The 23,486-nt window shown below is 46.3% G+C and overlaps 1 protein-coding gene across 1 annotated transcript in view; it reads left to right on the top strand.

Annotated features, from left to right (window-relative positions):
- Positions 1-19,573, top strand: part of LOC310745569 (uncharacterized protein) — a 109,096-nt gene extending 89,523 nt beyond the window's left edge. The window contains exons 3-4 of the mRNA XM_083578387.1: positions 10,572-10,746; positions 19,305-19,573. Of these exons, the coding sequence (XP_083434513.1) occupies positions 10,572-10,746; positions 19,305-19,381 (252 nt within the window). The 3' untranslated portion in view covers positions 19,382-19,573. The remainder of the gene's footprint in view (positions 1-10,571; positions 10,747-19,304) is intronic.
- The last annotated feature ends 3,913 nt before the right edge of the window (positions 19,574-23,486 follow it).

Genomic DNA, 23,486 nt, shown 5'->3' with positions numbered 1-23,486 from the left:
ATACATACCATCACCGCACTGGGGAAAATAAAACGAAGAACAGTCCGTTGCACAATTGCTGACAGTCAGACTAGCCTAACACAGCACTGCCTGTCTCTTTGACACAGATCTTGCTCAGCACAGCTTGATTTATTTGACACCAGGGAATCGGTGGGGTTAGTTACTGCCATTAATGTTCAGGGACACCCTGACCCAATTATTTGGCTTGCACAAGTTCAAATAACTTAGGAGAAATCTGATGAAGGTTTCAGTGCCTTTTCTGTGATTAGGATCATATAATGTGAACGATGCTATCGAAAAACAAACCCCGTAAAAGTCTAATTTTTACACTTTACCGTGGACTGACTTGCATGGATTATTGACCTATTTTGCTCTGACATATTTGACATGACTCATTCTGGTTAGTTTTTAATGTATTAATAGTGCGATCCAGGGGTGCCAACTTGAATAAAATATTGGAGGAGGGCAAAATCCTACCCCACATAATCAATCACATGATGTGATGCATGGAAACCATTTGAATACCAATGCCTATCAACTAGGGGGGGGGCGCTCAGATATTTTATTGAGGAGGCCCCCTCGCCCCCTAGGAATTGGCTCCTATGGTGCAATCCTAGGCATGTCTACTCCGAAATTCAATGGGACGAGTCCCAGGTACGTGTCCATCACAGGGATAGAAACCTGAAGCCTTGTAGATATTCTTGGACTCCCATCTGTCCCAGCCAACATAGCCAGTGATCAGGGATGACACAAGGATATGCCAGCAGAAGAAATCCTGGGTTGGTTAAAGGTAAAGGTAAAGGGATCCCTGACCTTAGGTCCAGTCATGGCCGACTCTGGGGTTGCGGCGCTCATCTCGCTTTATTGGCCGAGGGAGCCGGCGTACAGCTTCCGGGTCATGTGGCCAGCATGACTAAGCCGCTTCTGGCAAAGCAGCGCAGCGCACGGAAACGCCGTTTACCTTCCCACCGGAGCGGTACCTATTTATCTACATGCACTTTGATGTGCTTTCGAACTGCTAGGTTGGCAAGAGCAGGGACCGAGCAACGGGAGTTCACCCCGTCGTGGGGATTCGAACCGCCGACCTTCTGATTGGCAAGTCCTAGGCTCTGTGGTTTAACCCACAGCACCACCCGTGTCCCTCCTGGGTTGGTTGCTGTTCTTCAAACCATTGCAAAGGAGCTTACAGAAAGCCACACACGATTCAGTGCTTGGCCCAAGCACCCATATTGACATAATGTGCAGGGAATTGTAACAGGAGCACACAGCTGGATTTCAGCTCACCTTTTTCGTGCAAAATGTCTTGTGCTGTGAAAAGCCCTTTCATTTGTGGAAGGCCATCACTGGATCTAACCCAATATGAATGACCCATCTTTGCAGGGCTTTTTAATGGGCTGCTGCTGTGATAATTTATGTGAAGTGCTTGGAATGTGCAAGCACTCAGAAGCACCATATCAAAAAGCAGCATATAGCAATCATTTTTTATGAGGGAAGCACTTGATTCAGAAAGAGGGCAGGGCACTAGGTGAAATTATAACCTCGATTACAATTAAAGGATTCACATCTTGCTGTTCCACTATCTTACTCATCTTAATCCTCCTATTTATTTATTTTATTAAATGCTGAACTCCCACCACTCCCACCTGGAATGTAGCTTTCTGCATTTTTAAAGGCAGCTTTATATGCGCTTATGTGCAGAAGTGAAGAATGAATCTTGGATCTTCTTTAACGGGTCCTGAACCACTGAAATCCGTAAAGCAGAAATATTTCCTCTGGCTGTCTGGCCATGATGCTGATTTATGGCTTGCTTTCTGGTCAAACCACCGTAATTTTGTGAAATGATAGAAGTATTGATTCTAGAAACAGTTTCACTTTTCTGAAACTACCAGGCAAGAGGAACTAAATGAAGCCCTCGGAGTGAACAATACAGCTTTCTGCTTTATCGGTTCCATGTGCTTTTGCCTAACCTTTGCTTAACAATCTGCAGCGCTCCCCTTTGGATCTCTTTTTCTCTTCCTCGCTGACTCTGCGGTAAACAAACAGAACCTCTCAAGTGTACCTATGAACCTTGAAAAGCTATTCTACACATGTACATTATTCTGCATTAAAATCAGTGCAGGGAATCGCTTGTCAAGGATGTCAGGATCACTCACGCCGCTTCTCTCCTCCAGGGTATTTCCTTGGGTCTTAATCCTGATCTTGAGAAATATTGATGCGGGGAACGGGAAAAGTTTCTTCTCAAATCATGTTCACTGCATTTGCTATCACCATGTTTATATTCCCCTGACTACCTGCTCTTCCTTGGAAAGCTCAGCCCAACTTATACTGGGCAAAACTACGATGGCTTTAGGAGGGTAGACAAAAAAACTGAAGTTGTGGAGTGGGTTTTAATGGGTAAAGGAAAGGTAAAGGGACCCCTGACCATTAGGTCCAGTCGTGGCCGACTCTGGGGTTGCGGTGCTCATCTCACTTTATTGGCTGAGGGAGCCGGTGTACAGCTTCCGGGTCATGTGGCCAGCATGACTAAGCCGCTTCTGGCGAACCAGAGCAGCACACAGAAATGCCGTTTACCTTCCCGCTGGAGCGGTACCTATTTATCTACTTGCACTTTGACGTGCTTTCGAACTGCTAGGTGGGCAGGAGCTGGGACCGAGCAACGGGAGCTCACCCCGTCGCATTGATTCGAACCGCCGACCTTCTGATCGGCAAGTCCTAGGCTCTGTGGTTTAACCCACAGCGCCACCTGTGTAATGGGTAGGGGAGGATATATTAATTGCAATTTATCCCTCCAGGCGCCCATGCATGTGGATTAAACAGAGTTTCGAAATCCCATCCTTGGCAGCAAAATTAAAAGTACAGTGGCACCTCGGGTTACATACGCTTCAGGTTACACACTCCGCTAACCCAGAAATAGTGCTTCAGGTTAAGAACTTTGCTTCAGGATAAGAACAGAAATCGGGCTCCGGCAGCACGGCGGCAGCAGGAGGCCCCATTAGCTAAAGTGGTGCTTCAGGTTAAGAACAGTTTCAGGTTAAGAACGGACCTCCGGAACAAATCAAGTACTTAACCCGAGGTACCACTGTATAGGCATTAGGCTGCAAAACCTTGTTTTGAGCAAGTCTCACTGTAGAGTAGGTTGGCTCCCCCTTCTTACCCCATTTAACAAATAAACAAGCAACAACTTGTAAAGTATAATTTAAAACAGAATTTACTTATTATCATACATTGGTTCACAGCAATGGCAGCAGTAAAACCGATGCAAGCTAAATAATTATTGTCAGAGCTGCCCAAGGTCCCAGCTCACAAAGGACCAACGCTGCTTCGTTGTTAGGTACAAAGTCTTTATTGAAGTTCAGTTTCACTTCCAGAGCCGCAGCGCGCAGCTCTACGTCTCAACTGTTAGACCGCTGATGCTCCGTCTGAGTCTCCTCCCCCCTGACACCAATTTAAGATTCTAGCCTTACTCCACCTCTTCCTCAGTTCCTTCCGCCTCTGGTTCCGCCTGGCCGTTGGGGTCTCGCCCTTTCTAGCCTCTTCTGACGCTGAGTCCCCTGAGCCTTCCCCCTCCCTTCGGCGGGCTTTAGGAGCTGGTTCCCCATCCGGGTCTCCTGCTGTTCCCCGCGCCTGTACATTTGAACTTGGCGCGCGCGCCCAGCCGGTAACTTTTCTCCTGACCGTTTCACTGCTGCTGCTGTCACTGCTTCCCCCTCTGGGGGGGCTAGCTGCAACTGACCTCCCCTCCGTTGGAGGCGTGGTCAGCCCTGACTCACTCTCTCTCCCCGCTGGAGGAGACGCTGGCCCTGACACATGTGACTCTTCCCCCCCACTACGCTCTGGTGGGGAAACTGGTCCCAATCCCCCACTGCTGCTTTGGGGTTCCCCTCTGTCTCCTTGTTTCTGGTGCGTCCCCCCTGGGACCCCCCTTGCCCTGACCATAGGCGCCCCCTTCTGGGAATCTTCTGATTCGCTGGAGAAGCTCATGGAATCTCTCGGGCCACTGTCATACTCCCCTACGCTGCCCTCGGATACTTCCCCTTCGCTCTCCATTTCCTCTCTCCCCAGTGCTCCTGCTCCTGAGTCCCTGACAATTATATTTACAGTATAACCACTGCGGTTTGGCATAGTGGTCAGAGTGCCTGTCTAGGCCCTGAAGAGCAGAGTTCACATCCCCACTCAGTCACAAAGCTCACTGGGTGACTTTGGGCCAGTCACTGCCTCTCAAAGTGACCGACCTCCCAGGATTCTTGTGGGGTTTAAATGAGGAGGGAGAACAGTGTCCCCAACTTTGAGCAACTTGGAGAAAAGGCGGAATGTAAACGCATCAGTTTAATGAATACACAAAATCATGAATACTCAATCTAGAATGAAGTTCATGCTATTTTACTTCTAGAGAAGCAATGTAGAAATGCCAGGGTTGAGAGGATTTTTATTTTTGAAAATTTTTTAAGCCAGGTGACATTCTGCCTCTCTGCTGATTGTTGTGACTGCCATTTAGCTGTGACAATTCAGCATACATTATCATATTCTTCATGTGGGAGAAGCTGATCTGTTTCACTTTGCCCAGATCAAGCAAATACTGACAGTGTTTACATCCATTGTTTCATTGTTGTCAACAGTTTAACCAAATTGAGATACGGCTACAATGAATAACCACCAATTTCAATTTTGGGGTGAAAACAAGTATTTTCCAAGAAGTAGACTTTAAAAAAAAAAAAGACTTCAGCTAAACTTGAACAGGCATTTAGAAATTCTTAAATCCACTGGAATCAATTAGCTTACACATGCCTGTATATTGAACTTTGGCTTTAGATTGTAGAAGTGTTCATTCCCCGCCCCCCCGTTCAAAACCATTAATTTCGCTCCCACCCCAGGCTCTTTTCCCCTTCTTATTTCTGACCGTCATTTGGGTGACAATCCTAAATCAGGATCATGTAGTAAATGAGAGAACATCACAACACCGTCTGCTTGGATTGTCCCCGTCTCCCCCCCCCCGAAAGCCATCAAATATTTTTGTTTTGCTCTGTTTGCAATGCACCCTTTTCTTGTTCCGACCAACAACCATTACGCAATCTCTCCCACTCCCATTGGTTCACACCCGTTCCAGATCTCTTAAATTCTTCTTTTCTCAAAAACCCACTCAGAAATAAATTATCCTTGATTGCATCAGCAAGGATGACAGCGGCAGAGCTCTTCAAACCTGGTCTTCCCCACCGACGCGCTTAATCAACGAAGCACTTCCATCTTTGGCAAATGGGCTCCCGCCACTGACAAAGCAAATACCCGCAGAGACCATTTCATGAAATGTGTTAATCACTGCAAAAACGAGACCGATGTCACGGAGGGGGCCAAAGAGAGATCTGGTCCTTAAGAGCTCATCATGTTAGGGAACAAAGGGGATCTGTAGAGTTGCCATTTGCGAAAAGGAAAGTCTCCTGAGCCATGCCTGGATGTGTCTTTCGAAGTCATTCCCTGCCTTATGTATTTCACATGGAAAGCCTATTGTTTTGCTATCAGATCCTTGGCTTTTCAAGGAAGTCTCCGTCAACATTGTCATTATGTCAAATATGTCAACCATCGGCTCCCACAGAATGCCATCCTTTTAAAATACTTCTCTTTGCTAAGAAGCAAAAATCGTGGACACAGAAATGTGATGAGCATGGCATTCCCACCCTGCATTCCACCTTCTCTTCCTCCATAACCTTGAGTTTGGCTGTCATTCAGGAAAAGAATCACATCATTATGGGAATCTTCAAGATGCTGAGCTTTGCTGTACCTTTATGAGTCGCCACACTTCTTCCCATTCTTTGATGAGTCAAAGAGCTGGTGTGTGCTGCTTCTTCAACACTAATAATAATAATAATAATAATAATAATAATAATAATAATTTTTTAATTTATATCCTGCCCTCCCCAGCCAAATCCGGGCTCAGAGCGGCTAACAACAGTAAAATAAATACAACATTCTAAAATCATTTCATTATAAAATTAATTCAAATCAAATTGATGGCAACCATTGGGCTAGAGTTCTGTGAAGATTGCCAGAGGAGGGGGTCAGGCTGTGCCCTGGCCAAAGGCCTGGTGGAACAGCTCTGTCTTGCAGGCCCTGCGGAAAGATGTCAAGTCCCGCAGGGCCCTAGTCTTGTGCAGAGCGTTCCACCAGATCGGAGCCACAGCCGAAAAAGCCCTGGCTCTGGTTGAGGCCAGCCTAACCTCCTAACCACATGTCAAACCTCGTACCTGACATGGTAGAAGCAGATGCATCCATAATATTTAGCATGTACCCCCATCCTTTGTGGCATGTGAGGCAGCCCCCCCCACACACAAATGGGTACATTACTGGTGGAACCCGAAATAAAATCTTGTAGTGTCGATTACTCCTGCTTCTCAGTGTTGCAGCCAACCAAGCCCTACCCTCTTCCAGTGTACTATAACTCACCCAAGTGTCAGCTGTCATTCCATGCTCAGCCCTGGCCAGACCATTTTGCAGCTTTGCTCTGCCCCAAGGAATGCTTCCCCAAATATTGCTTGGATTTCTGCAAACCTTGGGATTCCCCTGAGCCCATTGATACCTCTCTCATGTCCATGGATGGTGCCATCTTGTTCTTGGTCTTCTGTACTAAATAAGCAGCAGCCCTCAGTAAATCGAGATCACTGTTAATGCATATGGTACATTAGCCAGTTAATCACTACCAGGTTTGTTGCAGTCATGGGAGCACCAGTTTGCACACACAGTCGTTCCACCAGAAAGAGCTCTCCACCCAACACAACAGGATCCCTCCATATCCAGAGAGATACACTTACGTTACCATCTCCAACACCAAAATAAATGGAACTCCATATTATCCACTGACCGTATAGCATAGTCTCTGTTGTCTCTGTGATATTTAACTCTGCTGTTTGAGCTATATTTATTATTATCATTAATAATAATAATAAATTTTTATTTATGCCCCACCCTTCCCGGTTTAAAAACCGGGCTCAGGGCGGCTAACATAAAATATAAAACATTAATTAAAATGCAACTTAAAAGCAGCATAAAATACAACATAAAATGCAACATCAATATCAATAAAATTCAAAAATCCAGGGGTCATTTTGGGGGGGAAAGGGGGGAGGAACCCAGTCAGTAGACATCAAATGATCACCAGGGCTAAGTGGCCAAGTTGGTCCTACTAGGGCCAGCAAGGAGACCAGAGAAGAATTTAAATGTGGGGTCCCAGAAAGGGTTTCTTCATAGAAGAGGAAAGGGGAAAAGGGAATAGAGGATCAGGCTAATTCAAAGTGAAGGCCAAGCGGAATAGCTCTGTGTTACAGGCCCTGCGGAAGGAGATCAAGTCCTGCAGGGCCCTAGTCTCGTGGGACAGAGCATTCCACCAGGTCGGAGCCGTCACTTAAAAGGCCCTGGCCCTGGTGGAGGATAGTCTGGCTTCCTTATTTAAGTCACGATTAGCTCCATAAGAATATAAGAAGAATCTACTGGGACAATTCAATGCAATGTCCCATTTAGTCCAGCATCCTGTTCTCACAGAGACCAACCAGATGTCTGTGGGAAACCCACAAGCAGGATTCGAGCACAAGATCTCTCCCCCATCCTGCGGTTTCTGTCATCTGGTATTCAGAAGCCTTGCTCCCCCCAATTGTTGATTCTCTTGCTATGGTATCCACACAGAATCATTAAATTGCAGAGTTGGATGGGACCCCAAATGTAATCTAGTCCAACCCAATGTACAGCATGATGTGTAACATATGGTGCATTTTGTCTTTGTTTTATGGATGCAATTCTGTTGCTGATTTTATGCTGTCCACCGCTGTGATATTTTGTCTTAATGTACAGATTTTTTTGCAAGCGAGCAAATAAATAAGTTTAACCACATAGTATACATATTAGAAGGGATGGGGGTGGCGCCGTGGGTTAAACCACAAAGCCTAGGACTTGCCAATCAGAAGGTCGGCGGTTCAAATCCCCGCGACAGGGTGATCTCCCGTTGCTTGGTCCCTGCTCCTGCCAACCTAGCAGTTTGAAAGCATGTCAAAGTGCAAGTAGATAAATAGGTACCACTCCAGCAGGAAGGTAAACGGCGTTTCCGTGTGCTGCTCTGGTTTGCCAGAAGCGGCTTAGTCATGCTGGCCACATGACCCGGAAGCTGTACACCGGCTCCCTTGGCCAGTAAAGCGAGATGAGCGCCGCAACCCCAGAGTTGGCCACGACTGGACCTAATGGTCAGGGGTCCCTTTACCTTTACTTATACATATTAGACCACAGGAATTTGATGGCAGGGTTGCTCGTAGCGCTTTTGGCTGCCTTGAGAATTTAAACCAGGGATGGGAAAACAGCGGTCCTCCAGAAACTCTTGGACTGCAAATCTCATCATTCCCAACCATTGGCCAATGCTGGCTGGGATAAAGGGAGCCAAAATGTCCAACGGCATCTGGGTGGGTCACGTGTTCCCCGTTCCTGGATGAAACCAAACTGCCAAGGAAGCATCCTAACCTGTTCGTTCTTCCAGTCGGGTTCCTCTTGTGTGCCCTCCATCAAACAAACACACGCCCATTTTCACATGGAGACCCACCCCATCTGTCGTGCGAAGATGGAATCACTCATTCTTTGCAACTGTCGAGCAAGGAGAGTGCAATAAATCAAATTAATAGCCAGAAAAAGAATCGCTCAGGATGGGGAAGGGAAGGAAGTCATTGGCTCCAACCAGTTTAGTGTCTTCCTGAGGAATTCTGCTACGCACCCAAGGAATGTTTAAGTGCATCAACGTTAGGACACTTAACCTTGGTAATAGACCTCAGTCCTATCCTGCCCAGTTAATAATTGATGCAAAGATTCTGAAAGGCAATTCCCATGTGTAAATCCCATGCGAAACCTGATTTAATATCTGGACTGAAATGAGAATATGCTGGGAGAGGAGGGGGGGTCATCCTTTGTGCTGCTCAGCAATGAGATCCGCAAAGCTCATATTGCAAACAAACAAACAAGACCTGTGGAACAACACTTTTGGTTGATCTAGTCTCGTTGCAAGGCATTCATTATAAGTCTTCATTATAATGGGTGCTTTTTTTAACACTTTCTCCGTGCTTCGGGGAGGTGGGTTGGAAATAAGGTGTCACAGGAGAGGATGGCAAGTTTGGCGGGAATATTCAAGGACAATCAAAGAAATACTTAAATATTTCAGTATAGTATAGTAATATTTTTTTGGGGGGGGTGATATACAACCAGAAAACAATTTCGTACCTCTCTTCAAGAGCACCAGCTATTCTTTCCACAGCATATTGTTGTGAACAGAGATTTTCAACTCTGACAAATATGAAAGATCAGAAAAGAGAAAGGAGAAAAGAGAAAGAGCAGATGAGAGTTTGTTTGTCTCAAATTAGACCTAGTATAAACGAGATTCAACAGCAAAAATAGTTGTGTTCTATGTTGCCAATCAAGCACTGCTAGGAGTTGTTTCTTTTTGTTTTCCAAGGTAATTAAATCCCTTAAAAAATTAGGTATGGCACGAACAAATTGTTACAGTGGTACCTCGGGTTAAGAACTTAATTCGTTCTGGAGGTCTGTTCTTAACTTGAGGTACCACTTTAGCTAATGGGGCCTACCACTGCCACCATGCAATTTCTGTTCTCATCCTGAGGTAAAGTTCTTAACCCGAGGTACTATTTCTGGATTAGCAGAGTCTGTAACCTGAAGCGTCTGTAACCTGAGGTACCACTGTAATCCGAAAGTGTGGCCCAGAGAAAAAAGTGGGAAAACCAGTGTTGGACCCAGGGCCTGGGAGACCAGGATATGAATCTCCACTCAGTCAGAAAACTCAAGGGATGACCTTGGGCCTGACAAACAAGCCCTCTCACCCTGGCCTACCTCACAGGGTCATTGTGAGGATGAAATGGTGAGATTGGTACCATGGGGTATATAAATGCAATGGATCCCTAAATAAGCTGAAATACAAGCTCTGTGAGGGTGGCATAAGGATGCTGGGCCTTGCAGCATCCTCTTCTGAGCAGAGGTGCTGACCACATTCCCCTGCCTCCTCCTCCTCCTGCTGCTGCTGCATTTGCTCTCTGGCACTAATGCCCACGTACGCTGTCCATAAATATATTTATTCTGTGTTCCTGCCAGTCCCAGACTAATAGGCCTAATGCTTCCTGAGGAGCAGCCCAAAGCTGCATTAGCCGCAGATGTTTGATTGATTTAAAACAAAGAGCCTGACCGCTGAGCCGCTCTCTATGGCTTCTCTTCCTGTCACTTTGCCTGTAGGGTTATCTCTGAAATGCAATTAAGGTGCTTAAAAGTACATTTTCAGGAAGATGCGGAATTGATGATGGTATCTGTGCCAATGGGTGACTCCGAAGGGGGAGCGCTGCAAAGTCATGCTTTACCCTTTGCAGCCATGCGCAAGACGCACCCCACTTAGCCGGGCCTTTTGAAACAGAGGGCAAGGATGCAAAGTGGGGGGGGGCGCCTCTTCATCACGAAGACTTTGCATTAGACATCCCGGGCCACTTAGATCACCATCTTCTGATCTTTTGTTCATTCATCTATTATTGAAAGTCAAATCGTTCTCTTATTAGACGTTTGCGCAGGAAGTTAATCGCGAGGGCATGCTGCCATTTTCCATCTCTGCAGCCCTCGCTCGCTCGCATCATCTCTTCATGCGCAAGGGGCCGCGTTCTTCTTTTAGCTTGGCGGTGGGGAACCTCTCCCAGAGAAAGGGCTGCATTCCCTTGGAGCCAGAGGAGAAAGCAGGTGGAAAACTATTTATTTATTTATTTATTTATTTATTTATTTATTTATTTATTTTACGACCCTATACCGGTAGGTCTCAGAACAGTTCACAACACAAAGTTACGATATACGAAGCACAAAATACAGTGGTATCTCGGGTTACATCATACGCTTCGGGTTACATCATACGCTTCAGGTTACAGACTCCGCTAACCCAGAAATAGTACCTCAGGTTAAGAACTTTGCTTCAGGATGAGAACAGAAATCGTGCTCTGGCAGCGCGGCGGCAGCAGGAGGCCCCCAGTGGCGTAGCGTGGGTTGTCAGCACCCGGGGCAAGGCAAGTAATTTGCGCCCCCTAACCCGTGGATTTGCGCCCCCTAACCCTAACCCCCAGATGTTGCGCCCGGTGCGGCCGGCCCCCCCTGCACCCCCCACGCTACGCCACTGGAGGCCCCATTAGCTAAAGTAGTGCTTCAGGTTAAGAACAGTTTCAGGTTAAGAACGGACCTCCAAAATGAATTAAATACTTAACCACTGTACATATTAAAAATAATCAAAACATAATCAAAATAATCAAAACAATTGGTTAGGCAGTCTAACCAAAAATTTCAAAAAGGGTGGGGAGTGTATAGAGATTACTTTGAAAAAAACAGTGCCCCCAAATCAAAACCTGGACTTGCTTTGAGTAAATTTTGCAAGACAAATTATGGCCTACAAGCATAGTATATGGAAAAGGGTAGAAATGATGAAACGAGAAAGAAACAGTTTATCAGACACGAAACCAGAACCGCTTTGAAGAGGAAGGAAGTCTATTAGAATAGAATAAGAATCGGAAAGAGAAAATAGGGTAACGTAAGTCCATATGTAACAACTTTCAGATTTATGGCTGTATGTTTGTCATTTGTTTTGTGGTTTGTTTGTTTTTTGTTTGTTTCTTAAGTGTTGTGTGCGTGCGTGCTGCAATGAAAAGTTAATAAAAAGCATAATAATAATAATAATAATAATAATAATAATCAAAACAATGAATACTACTAATGTATACACACTAATAAACAGTACGCTCCCTGACAAAAACCTGTAAACCGTACTCCAGCCCACAAATACAAATATAACATGAGAACAGATCTTTTCTGCTTATATATGAGAAAACAAAACCACGGCGTATATTCTCAAAAGCCCTACTTATATAGGTCATTGTGGAAATTATGGCTCTAGAGATTTGCAGCCGTTCTCCCTGCAACGTGCCTAATAAGGAACACAGGCCATTAAGGATTGGAACAAATTGCCTAAATGAGAAAGACAAAAAAGAAATTCTGCAGTTGATCGTTTGTTATTAATAAATCATTACGCTCCTCTACTCTCTCGCTCTTTCGGTGAGATTGATTTTAAAAAGCTTTGCAAACAAGGCTGGGTAGGGAGCTTCAGAGGACGGCATGCGGCAGCTCCTATCCAAGGGTGTGGCGCCCACCCGCCATTTTGGATCTTCTTTAGCTGAGCCTACCTCCATGGCTGCGAAAACCCATTTGTTTTTATGCGTTTCTAATACTTCTCCCCGTTCTAAAGAGCCAAGAAGCTCTCAACGCGGCTTACAAACCATTCTTACGATGAAACCACACTCTAGTCCGTACCCTTCAAGGTTCGCTCCTTTTTTCCAGAAACAGTCCCGGAATTACAAAAGCCACCCCAGCTTCTGATTTGATCCCGGAATGTCCCTAGTTCCCCCGCCACTGAGCTTGGGGAGGACATGGTCCTGAATGGGGTAACTGTGACCCTGAAGGACCAGGTGCACAGCCTGGGAGTCATTTTGGACTCACAGCTGTCCATGGAAGCATAGGTCAAATCCGTGTCCAGGGCAGCTGTTTACCAACTCCATCTGGTACGCAGGCTGAGACCCTATCTGCCTGTGGACTGTCTCGCCAGAGTGGTGCATGCTCTGGTTATCTCTCGCTTGGACTACTGCAATGCACTCCATGTGGGGCTACCTTTGAAGGTGACCCGGAAACTACAACTAATCCAGAATGCGGCAGCTAGACTGGTGACTGGGAGCGGCCGCCAAGACCACATAACACTGGTCTTGAAAGACCTACATTGGCTCCCAGTACGTTTCTGAGCACAATTCAAAGTGTTGGTGCTGACATTTAAAGCCCTAAATGGCCGCGGTCCAGTATATCTGAAGGAGCGTCTCCACCCCCATTGTTTTGCCCGACACTGAGGTCCAGCGCCGAGGGCCTTCTGGCGGTTCCCTCACTGTGAGAAGCCAAGTTACAGGGAACCAGGCAGAGGGCCTTCTCGGTAGTGGTGCCCTCCCTGTGGAACACCCTACCACCAGATGTCAAAGAGAACAACAACTACCAGACTTTTTGAAGACATCTGAAGGCAGCCCTGTTTAGGGAAGCTTTTAGTGTTTGATGTATTGCAGTATTTTAATATTTTTTTGGAAGCTGCCCAGAGTGGCTGGGGAAGCCCAGTCAGATGGGCGGGGTATAAATAATAAATTATTATTATTATTATTATTATTATTATTATTATTATTATTATTATGGCAGCTGTGAGGGAGCATCCTATTGCCTCTCTGTAGCCTCCCTGTGGCTGCTGCAGAGACTATTCACGCCCACAGGACTTATTTAGTTGCAGATCCCATGAGGTGCATGATGATCTGGGGAGATGGAATGTGACTTGGGAGAGTCTTGAGGGCCACACAGAAAGGCTTGGATGGCCACATTCGGCACTGGGTCTGAGGTGCATCGTTGTCTCTGCCTTATCTGATTCAAACAGCCTGCTGGATCATACCAGTGGCCCATGTAGCCCAGATTGCCGGCCTCACGGTCGCCAAGCAGGAAGCCCTTCCTGCAGTTTCCAGCAGCTGGTTTTCAGAAGCATACTGTCTCCAAACCGTAGCACATACATCTACTAAATCTGCAATACAAGACCTCCTCCATTCATGGCTCTGCCACCAGATCCTTTGGTTCATCTGCATCTGCATACCCTCCAACCTTTCTCCGATGACAATAAGGACGTCCCATTCCATAATAATAGTTATGTTTTTATTTATACCCTGCCATCTGACTGGGTTGCCCCAGCCACTCTAGGCGGCTTCCAACATATATAAAAACATAACAAAACATTAAAAACTTTCCTTCAGATGTCCTTCAGTTGTATAGTTACTTATCTCCTTGGTTCGAGGGTTACATAACTCCATACCCTCCAAGATTGCTCTGATGAAAATAGGGACATCCTAAGCATCAAATAAGGATGCGGGTGGTGCTGTGAGTTAAACCACAGAGCCTAGGACTTGCCAATCAGAAGATCGGTGGTTCAAATCCCCGCGACGGGGTGAGCTCCCGTTGCTCGGTCCCTGCTCCTGCCAACCTAGCAGTTCGAAAGCATGTCAAAGTGCAAGTAGATAAATAGGTACCGCTCTGGCGGTTCGCCAGAAGCAACTTAGTCATGCTGGCCACATGCCCTGGAAGCTGTACGCCAGCTCCCTCGGCCAATAAAGCGAGATGAGCGCCGCAAACCCAGAGTCGGCCACGACTGGACCTAATGGTCAGGGGTCCTTTTACCTTTACCTTTAAGCATCAAATCAGAAACTGGGATGACACCTGTAAATCTGGGGCTGTCCCTGGAAAATAGGGACACCTGGAGGGTCTCCAGCTACATCTGCTTTGCAGTTACTGGGAACATGGCTGAAATAGCCTCTTTCTCCTAGAGATTATCATCAGCTGCCTGCCTACATATTTAAGATTTCGCTTTCAGTGCAAAAGCAGAAATAAATAAATGGTAGGAACCCGGATTGAATGCGAGGAGTCGGCAAGCAGTGGGGGCCGAGAGTACCGAGCGATGCCAGCAAGAATAAATAAATTGCATCTTGCGCTAAGCAAAAACTGCTGACGTGGCTCCATCTTTTCACAAAAGCCCAAGGCAAACTCGACAGCAATAATGGCAGCGTTTTTATCAAGTGTCCTTCTCATGGAGTCATCGGATGGTGATTATTTGCGATAATAGCAAATATGGGTAGTGGTTTTTGTTGTTGTTGTTGCTTTTCAATAAGGCTGTCTGCAAACAAAGGGATCACTTCCTCCTCCTTGGCTCTGGTAGAAAAGAGAAAGAAAGCAAGTAGAATTATGACAGGCTGGGGAGGCTTAGTGAGAGATGGTCCCCCCACCTGCTGGCCCTGCCTGGGAATGGCAGCCTTGACCAAACAAAGCCACATAATGCATTGTTTTAGAATGAATCGAGCGCTAGGCGAAATTGCAGTAATGTGATCCTGAAATGAGTATGGCCGGCGTGCATGCGTGTTGTGGCTCCAGATCAATAAGCAGCACTTATTAGATTCTAAAAGGTCTTTAAAAATAACTTTCATGTTTAAAAGACAATAAATTACTGGAAAAAACTCTCTCTCTCTCTCTCTCTCTCTCTCTCTCTCTCTCTCTCTCTCTATATATATATATATATATATATATATATATATATATGGGATATGCAGCCACCTCTGTGAGTCAACATTTTTATTCACCCAACCCCAACGGCAATATAAATATTTATGAGGATGAGGGAAATAAAAGTCTAACAAGCTGAAGTAGCAGGGGCTATAAAGGGACCTACTGAGTTGCCTTGCCTAGCCTTTTGTTTGTGCAGAGAAAGTGTGCGTTTTTAAAAGTCGTGGGACAGATTCAGAACTGAAAGGCCGCAATGTTGCAGGTGCCAACATGGCTAAGCCTCCTGTTTACGCTTGGGCTTCAGAGTTATTGTGGAGTGCAGAGTATGCTTTAAGCCCTGGGCTGAGGAACAAACAGAAAACCAATTGGCTTTGTATGCTGCCTGTCAAAGGTTTTTTGTTTTTAATGCTACTATAGGGCAGGGCTGGCACCAGGGGTCAGCATGGCTGGGCATCTGCCAAGGACCCACAAGCCAGCAGATGGCCCCCCTGACAATAGCCATTTGGACCATCTCCTCTTCTTCACCATGGCAACCTGCTTGCTTGTTCAGGCCTGGCATAGGCCTAGTCAGTGTTGGCAGTGAGAAAAAGCAGCGCTCGGCCTGGCAAGAAGGAGGCAGTAGCAAGGAGGAGATGTTAAAGGCAGCAGGGGGGCAGACTAGCTCAGGGAGAGAGAGCCCTCGAAAGGTATCTTGCTCGAAGGCTCTCCAAAGCCTGCTAGGCAGGGCCGGCCCACCCATGAGGCGGGCTGAAGAAGCTGCCTCGGGTGGCAGAATCCTGTGAGGCGATGCCCTGTTGGTGCTCAGCCACCACTGGGTGTGTGTGGCAGTGGCTTCTTCTTTCCATGGTTCATTTTACATATCATAAACCCCTGCATATTTTACAAAAAACCATACCGTTCAGAATTCCATTATTGCATCCATCAAAACTTGTTTACACTGTTGAATTTAGCTTAACGATGCCAGCGTTTTCAGCTGTACACAGTTATTTCCCATATATTCAATAAACGTTTTCCAATCTTCTTTAAATGTATGTTCTTCTTGTTCTCTTATTCTATATGTTAAGTCTGCAAGTTGTGCCTATTCTGTCAACTTAAGTTGCCACTCTTCTTTGGTTAGGACCAGGGCCGTCTTACCCATAGGCGCTAGGGGTGCTGGGCACCCGGATGCCAGGCTCTCAGGAGCACCAGGCCAAGAGTCCAGGGCCTGAGAGTTGAGTCAGGGGAAGAGCCCGCCTGTCGGTTGGAGTGCCGTGGCGGGCTCTTCAGCTGCGGGCGGCTCAGTGCCGCGAGTTCGGGGGCGACCGAGCCAGTGAGACGCTGAGGCGGCGGTCCGGCTCTGCCCTCCTGTGCGCCTGGGACTGGGCAACCTGTGGGGGGGGGGCGCTAGGCAGATCTTTGCACCCCGGTGCCGCATATGCTTAAGACAGCCCTGATTGGGACCTCGCTCGTTTCCCATTTTTGGGCTAACGAAACATGGGTTGCAGTAGTGGCATACATAAATTGCCTTTTAGAAGAACCACAGCCCTTTCCAGCAGCCATGAAGGCCCATCTGTTGTAAAATCCAGATCAGCCCATGGTGAAAACTAGGGACCCTGTGACACAGGTCTAGATTAAAAACCAGCTGCACCCTTGTCCCGGCACATCTTTAGAGCATAGATATGGCCCTTCAGATGTTGTTGCTCTGAGGTGATGGCACGGAAAGTCTCTGGTGGCAACGCATAATCTATAAAAGCATGTTTCTATACAGCAGAGAGTGCTTGGCATCTAAGAATAGTACTCCTTGTCGCTTTCTTTGCAAAAAAAAGGGGGGGAGACTGTGTTGATTGGCAGCTGCATCCTCAGCACAGATGCAACCATGGCTGGTCTCAGCAGGATATTTAAAAAGCAGAGAAAATATATATATATAATCTCAACACTGAGATAAAGTTTGGCTCATAGCAGGGATACTTACCTCACCTCTGAGATTTGCATTTAGAACACAGGAAGCAGCGGCTGCAGAACAAAACTCTTGCTCTTGACATGCACAGTGGAATCTTCCTCAAACCAAACAGGGATATGACAGTTTCACTGAAAACAATAATAGATTCATAGAACTGGAAGGGACCCCAAGCGTCATCTGGTCCACCCCCACCCCCCGCAATGCAGGAATATTTTTGCCCAACATGGGGCTAGAACCCACGACCCCTGAGATTAAGAGTGATATGCTGCACTGACCGAGCCAGCTCCCTATATGCTAATCATTTATAAGCAGAACTGCTTGATACTTTGGATTTGCAAAGTGCTTCAGAATCTCTACTCTGTGCTGGGCTTGACACAACTGATGTGGCTGACAAATTAGCACGAGAATGTGACTTAGGAATCCGTTCCAAGCGCAATGGTTAAGTGTAAAAGAATGAAATAAATGCACATTCCCTTTGAATCACTTTTGAGATAAATTTGGCCAGAGATAGTCCCCCATTAGGAGTGTCCAAATGAATGCTTGACTATATTGGTTTGTTTTTATTCTTATTTTGTGTGTGTATATATGATTACACACACACACACACACACACACACACACACACACACACACACACACACTATTTACACATAAATTTACATATAAACATATAAAATTACACACACACACACACACACACACACAGTATTTGTGTGTGTTTGTGTGTGTGTGTTTGTGTGTGTAATTTTATGTTGTGAGCCACCCTGATATCCACAGATGAGGGGTAGTATAGGTAAAGGGTAAAGGGACCCCTGACCATTAGGTCCAGTCGTGGCTGACTCTGGGGTTGCAACGCTCATCTCGCTTTATTGGCCGAGGGAGCCGGCATACAGCTTCTGGGTCATGTGTCCAGCATGTCTAAGCTGCTTCTGGCGAACCAGAGCAGCACACGGAAACGCCGTTTACCTTCCCGCTGGAGTGGTTCCTATTTATCTACTTGCACTTGGACATGCTTTCGAACTGCTAGGTTGGCAGAAGCAGGGACCGAGCAACGGGAGCTCACCCCATCACGGGGATTCGAACCGCCGACCTTCTGATCGGCAAGTCCTAGGCTCTGTGGTTTAACCCACAGCACCACCCGTGACGGGTGGTATACAAATTTAATAAATAATAATAATAATAATATATCCTAATTTCATATGGAAAATGGACAAGTAGCAACCAATTTACTTATTTAATTGAGTACTAGGAAACTGAGTGTAACAATAGAAATTCAAACCACCACCACCACCCTTTTTTTTGGAACTCAAGTATCAGTTCAGTTTGAGTCTTCCTAATCTGCGGTTCCCAAAACAATATGCAAACCCAAAATCACAGCTACATTTTGAAATCTGCTCTTCTCCAAGTGTTGCGATGCAGTTCTCCAACAAAAACAAGGTGCACAAAACATATAACAGGGGAAACCTGCGTAAATGCTTATATTATAGAAAATAACATTGAAATGCCTTACATTCGGAAAAAGTGCTTGCAAAAATATGGAGATCAGGCAAAACTGCACATACCAATGTACATTAGAAATGCACACTAGAATGCCGGTGAGGTCATAAGGATATTATTATTATTATTATTATTATTAAAGCCAATTCATGCAAAATAGGGGAGAGGAAGTAGCTCCGGTTTTGGAACTGACAGCCCCCTGATCAAGATCATTGAAAGCCTACCCAGTACTGTTTGGCAAGTAATCCATAAAGTTAGAAAAAGTAAAAAAAAAAATATTTATTTTTGGAGTGGGTAGAGCCAAGCTGTTCACTCAATGCACATACTCTGCAGCACACAGAATTAGCAGTGAAACGGTCATCACACGACAGCTAATACATTTTGAAGGAGATTAATAAATCAACATCAACAATATGTTCAGTTCCATTTATTAATGCCAAACATTCCTATGGCATTTTGTTTTGAAAAGTGTTCGAAACGCAGCTAGAATCTGCAAGCAGAACTGCAGAATGCAAAACATTTGTGTGTGTTTTGCTTCTTAAGAACAAAACCCCAAACCATCACTGTGTCTCTGAAGTGGTTATCTCCATGCCTTCCTTTTTTCTTCAGCGGTAACTACTCTGGCAAGACATGTAGGTTTCTCAGATTCACCCACAAGTGGCAGAAAAAAACATTAACTTTCCCTGTCATTTCTTGTTCACAGCTTTAGCCGGAAAAAGTGGAGAGGAGAGATGCTCTGAGGAGGGGAAAGAGGAGATTAGTGTTCACACATCTCTTTGAAACATGGTGAGTCTCCTGTGACTTTAGAGGAAGGAAGCTGGTTTACACTGAATGTTGCTGGTGGCAGCAGCAGGGGGAGTCTTTCCTGTGTCAGGCCATAGCTTTTTAATCTGATGCACACACAGCATGCCACAGCTGGCTTGCAACATCCAGCTAAACCTATAAATCTGTGGAAATAAAACCTCTCTCATTCGTATATGGATAGATAGATAGATAGATATAGAGATAGATAGTAAGGTAAAGGTAAAGGTACCCCTGCCCGTACGGGCCAGTCTTGCCAGACTCTAGGGTTGTGCGCTCATCTCACTCTATAGGCCGGGAGCCAGCGCTGTCCGCAGACACTTCCGGGTCACGTGGCCAGCGTGACAAGCTGCATCTGGCGAGCCAGCACAGCACACGGAACGCCGTTTACCTTCCCGCTGGTAAGCGGTCCCTATTTATCTACTTGCACCCGGAGGTGCTTTCGAACTGCTAGGTTGGCAGGCGCTGGGACCGAATGACGGGAGCGCACCCCGCCGCGGGGATTCGAACCGCCGACCATGCGATCGGCAAGTCCTAGGCGCTGAGGTTTTACCCACAGCGCCACCCGTGTCCCTCAGATAGATAGATAGATAGATAGATAGATAGATAGATAGATATTAGTGATGTATGGAAGTGAGTGGAAATGAGAATTGAAAGCTGGACCATAAAGAAGGCTGATCGCCAAAGAATTGATGCTTTTGAATTATGGTGCTGGAGGAGACTCTTGAGAGTCCCATGGACTGCAAGAAGATCAAACCTCTCCATTCTTAAGGAAATCAACCCTGAGTGCTCACTGGAAGGACATATCCTGAAGCTGAGGCTCCAATACTTTGGCCACCTGGCTTGAGAGCAGTACATGTGAAAAGGTTCTAGGAGTCTTGGTTGACCACAAACTTGACATGAGCCAACAGTGTGACGCGGCAGCTAAAAAAGCCAATGCAATTCTGGGCTGCATCAATAGGAGTATAGCATCTAGATCAAGGGAAGTAATAGTGCCACTGTATTCTGCTCTGGTCAGACCTCACCTGGAGTACTGTGTCCAGTTCTGGGCACCACAGTTCAAGAAGGACACTGACAAACTGGAACGTATCCAGAAGGAGGGCAACCAAAATGATCAAAGGCCTGGAAACGATGCCTTATGAGGAACGGCTAAGGGAGCTGGGCATGTTTAGCCTGGAGAAGAGGAAGTTAAGGGGTGATATGATAGCCATGTTCAAATATATAAAAGGATGTCACATAGAGGAGGGAGAAAGGTTGTTTTCTGCTGCTCCAGAGAAGCGGACACGGAGCAATGGATCCAAACTACAAGAAAGAAGATTCCACCTAAACATTAGGAAGAACTTCCTGACAGTAAGAGCTGTTCGACAGTGGAATTTGCTGCCAAGGAGTGTGGTGGAGTCTCCTTCTTTGGAGGTCTTTAAGCAGAGGCTTGACAACCATATGTCAGGAGTGCTCTGATGGTGTTTCCTGCTTGGCAGGGGGTTGGACTCGATGGCCCTTGTGGTCTCTTCCAATTCTATGATTCTATGATTCTATGATTCACCTCATGAGAAGAGAAGACTCCCTGGAAAAGACCCTGATGAGGGCACAAGGAGAAGGGGACCACAGAGGACGAGATGGTTGGATAGTGTTCTTGAAGCTACCAGCATGAGTTTGACCAAGCTGCAGGAGGCAGTGGAAGACAGGAGTGCCTGGCGTGCTCTGGTCCATGGGGTCACGAAGAGTCGGACACGACTAAACTATTAAACAACAACATATATATATATATATATATATATATATATATATATATATATATATAATCCCTCTCTTTTCTCATCAATTCAATCCTTCTGTTGCTCATTTTTTTTGGGGGGGGAATTCCTATTTATTTTGTTGTTGTTCATATATTTATTTAATCTCATCCTATAATAAAGAGTTAACACATATAAAAACCCATACAAAAACAGAACATACTCGTGGCCAAGATGCATTCATCCAGCTGGGAATGCCTGGCGGAACAGTAATTATCTTCACTTGCTTCTGGGAAGCGCAGGTTTGATGTTAACATTTGGGACCCAATGCTGTAACATAGCAACTATTGTGTAAAGGGCCTGTTTTGGCACAGTGACCTGTAAGGAGGCCGACATGGGACTGCAAAGCTTTGTTTGCCTCATAACGCCAATATAGCCTATAAGCAATTCTTCCTTTCCACTCATTTTCTCCAGATACAAAAAATAAGTTTGGCTAGGTCAAAATGGCCTTGGGAGGGGAACAGAAGTGGAGGATCAGTGTCAGGGAACTGCCATCAGCTCAGAGGCGAGAGGTGGAAGGGCAGTTGTGTTATAGGGAACCTCCGAAAATCTTGCGAAGCAGTTCCTCCTCTGGCGAGGAGGGAAGCCCCGCCTCCAGTGGGGAAGGGGCGCAGGGATGAGAAGATGCTAGGGAGAGCCTCAACACAAAGAGCCTGAGCAAAGCGGAGGGGAGGGAAGTATTGTATTTTTTGCTCTATTAGACTCACTTTTTCCCTCCTAAAAAGTAAGGGGGAATGTGTGTGTGTGTCTTATGGAGTGAATGCAGGCTGCGCAGCTATCACAGAAGCCAGAACAGCAAGAGGGATTGCTGCTTTCACTGCGCAGCAATCCCTCTTGCCGTTTTGGCTTCTGAGATTCAGAGTATTTTTTTTCTTGTTTTCCTCCTCCAAAAACTAGGTGCGTCTTGTGGTCTGGTGCATCTTATAGAGCGAAAAATACAGTACCCCTTTACCAGCGCCCATTCTGCGCAGTAGGTTTAGGCGCAGGGAAGGGAGGAGAAGGTTGGGGGTTACCCGACTGTTATGCTGGGGGAGGTATAAGGACTGCCCACTCCCAGATTCTACTAGCGAGTGAGCCTGACATGAACTTGCGACACTCTTCACTGTAAATAAAGGTAAAGGGACCCCTGACCGTTAGGTCCAGTCACGGACGACTCTGGGGTTGCGGCGCTCATCTCGCTTTATTAGCCGAGGGAGCCGGCGTACAGCTTCCAGGTCAAGTGGCCAGCATGACTAAGCCACTTCTGGCGAACCAGAGCAGCGCACAGAAATGCCATTTACCTTCCCGCCGGAGCGGTACCTATTTATCTACTTGCACTGTATGCTTTCGAACTGCTAGGTGGGCAGGAGCTGGGACCGAGCAACGGGAGCTCACCCCGTCACGGAGATTCGAACCGCCGACCTTCTGATTGGCAAGTCCTAGGCTCTGTGGCTTAACCCACAGCGCGAATGCTTGACTATATTGGTTTATTTTTATTCTTATTTTGTGTGTGTACAGTGTTACCTCGGGTTAAGAACTTAATTCGTTCTGGAGGTCTGTTCTTAACCTGAAACTGTTCTTAACCTGAAGCACCAGCCCTAGGCTCAGTGGTTTAGACCACAGCGCCACCCGCATCCCTGTAAATAGTTTGCACTAATAATAAAGCCTGGGAAAGACAAGTCCGAGTCTTGCCTGTTTGCTCTCGAGCATCAGTTTCCAAGGGAAGGGCTAAGAATGGCTCCAGCTACCCTGCTACACCCTCGCTACCATCCCTGAAAGAGGCTACTACGGACGGTGGGTGTGGAATTCACCGCCAATTGTCATGACGACTATAAAATGCAGCCCATAAGCAGATAGCAATCTTAATTTTGTTTGCTTACGGCATTTCTATCCCACCTTTCCTCCACAGAACTCAAAGTGACGTACATGGCTTTTCCTCAGGGATTCTTCAGCCAGATCTCACTGGAATTCAGTTCCAGCACCTCTCAGGTGGGCACCATTGCTGTTATAAGAGAACATGGTGAGTTCTGGCACCTCTTATTCTAGAAAAAAAATAGCACTGGCTCTCCTCCTCTTCTTTACAGTGGTACCTCGGGTTACATACACTTCAGGTTACAGACTCCGCTAACCCAGAAATAGTGCTTCAGGTTAAGAACTTTGCTTCAGGATGAGAACAGAAATCGGGCTTTGGCTGCGCAGCGGCAGCAGGAGGCCCCATTAACTAAAGTGGTGCTTCAGGTTAAGAACAGTTTCAGGTTAAGTATGGACCTCCGGAATGAATTAAGTACTTAACCTGAGGTACCACTGTACTG

Source organism: Podarcis filfolensis, assembly GCF_964270895.1.
Source record: "Podarcis filfolensis genome assembly, chromosome: 12".
NCBI lineage: Eukaryota > Metazoa > Chordata > Lepidosauria > Squamata > Lacertidae > Podarcis > Podarcis filfolensis.
The sequence above is the reverse complement of the archived record's forward strand: the minus strand, read 5'-3'. Positions and strand labels throughout refer to the sequence as shown.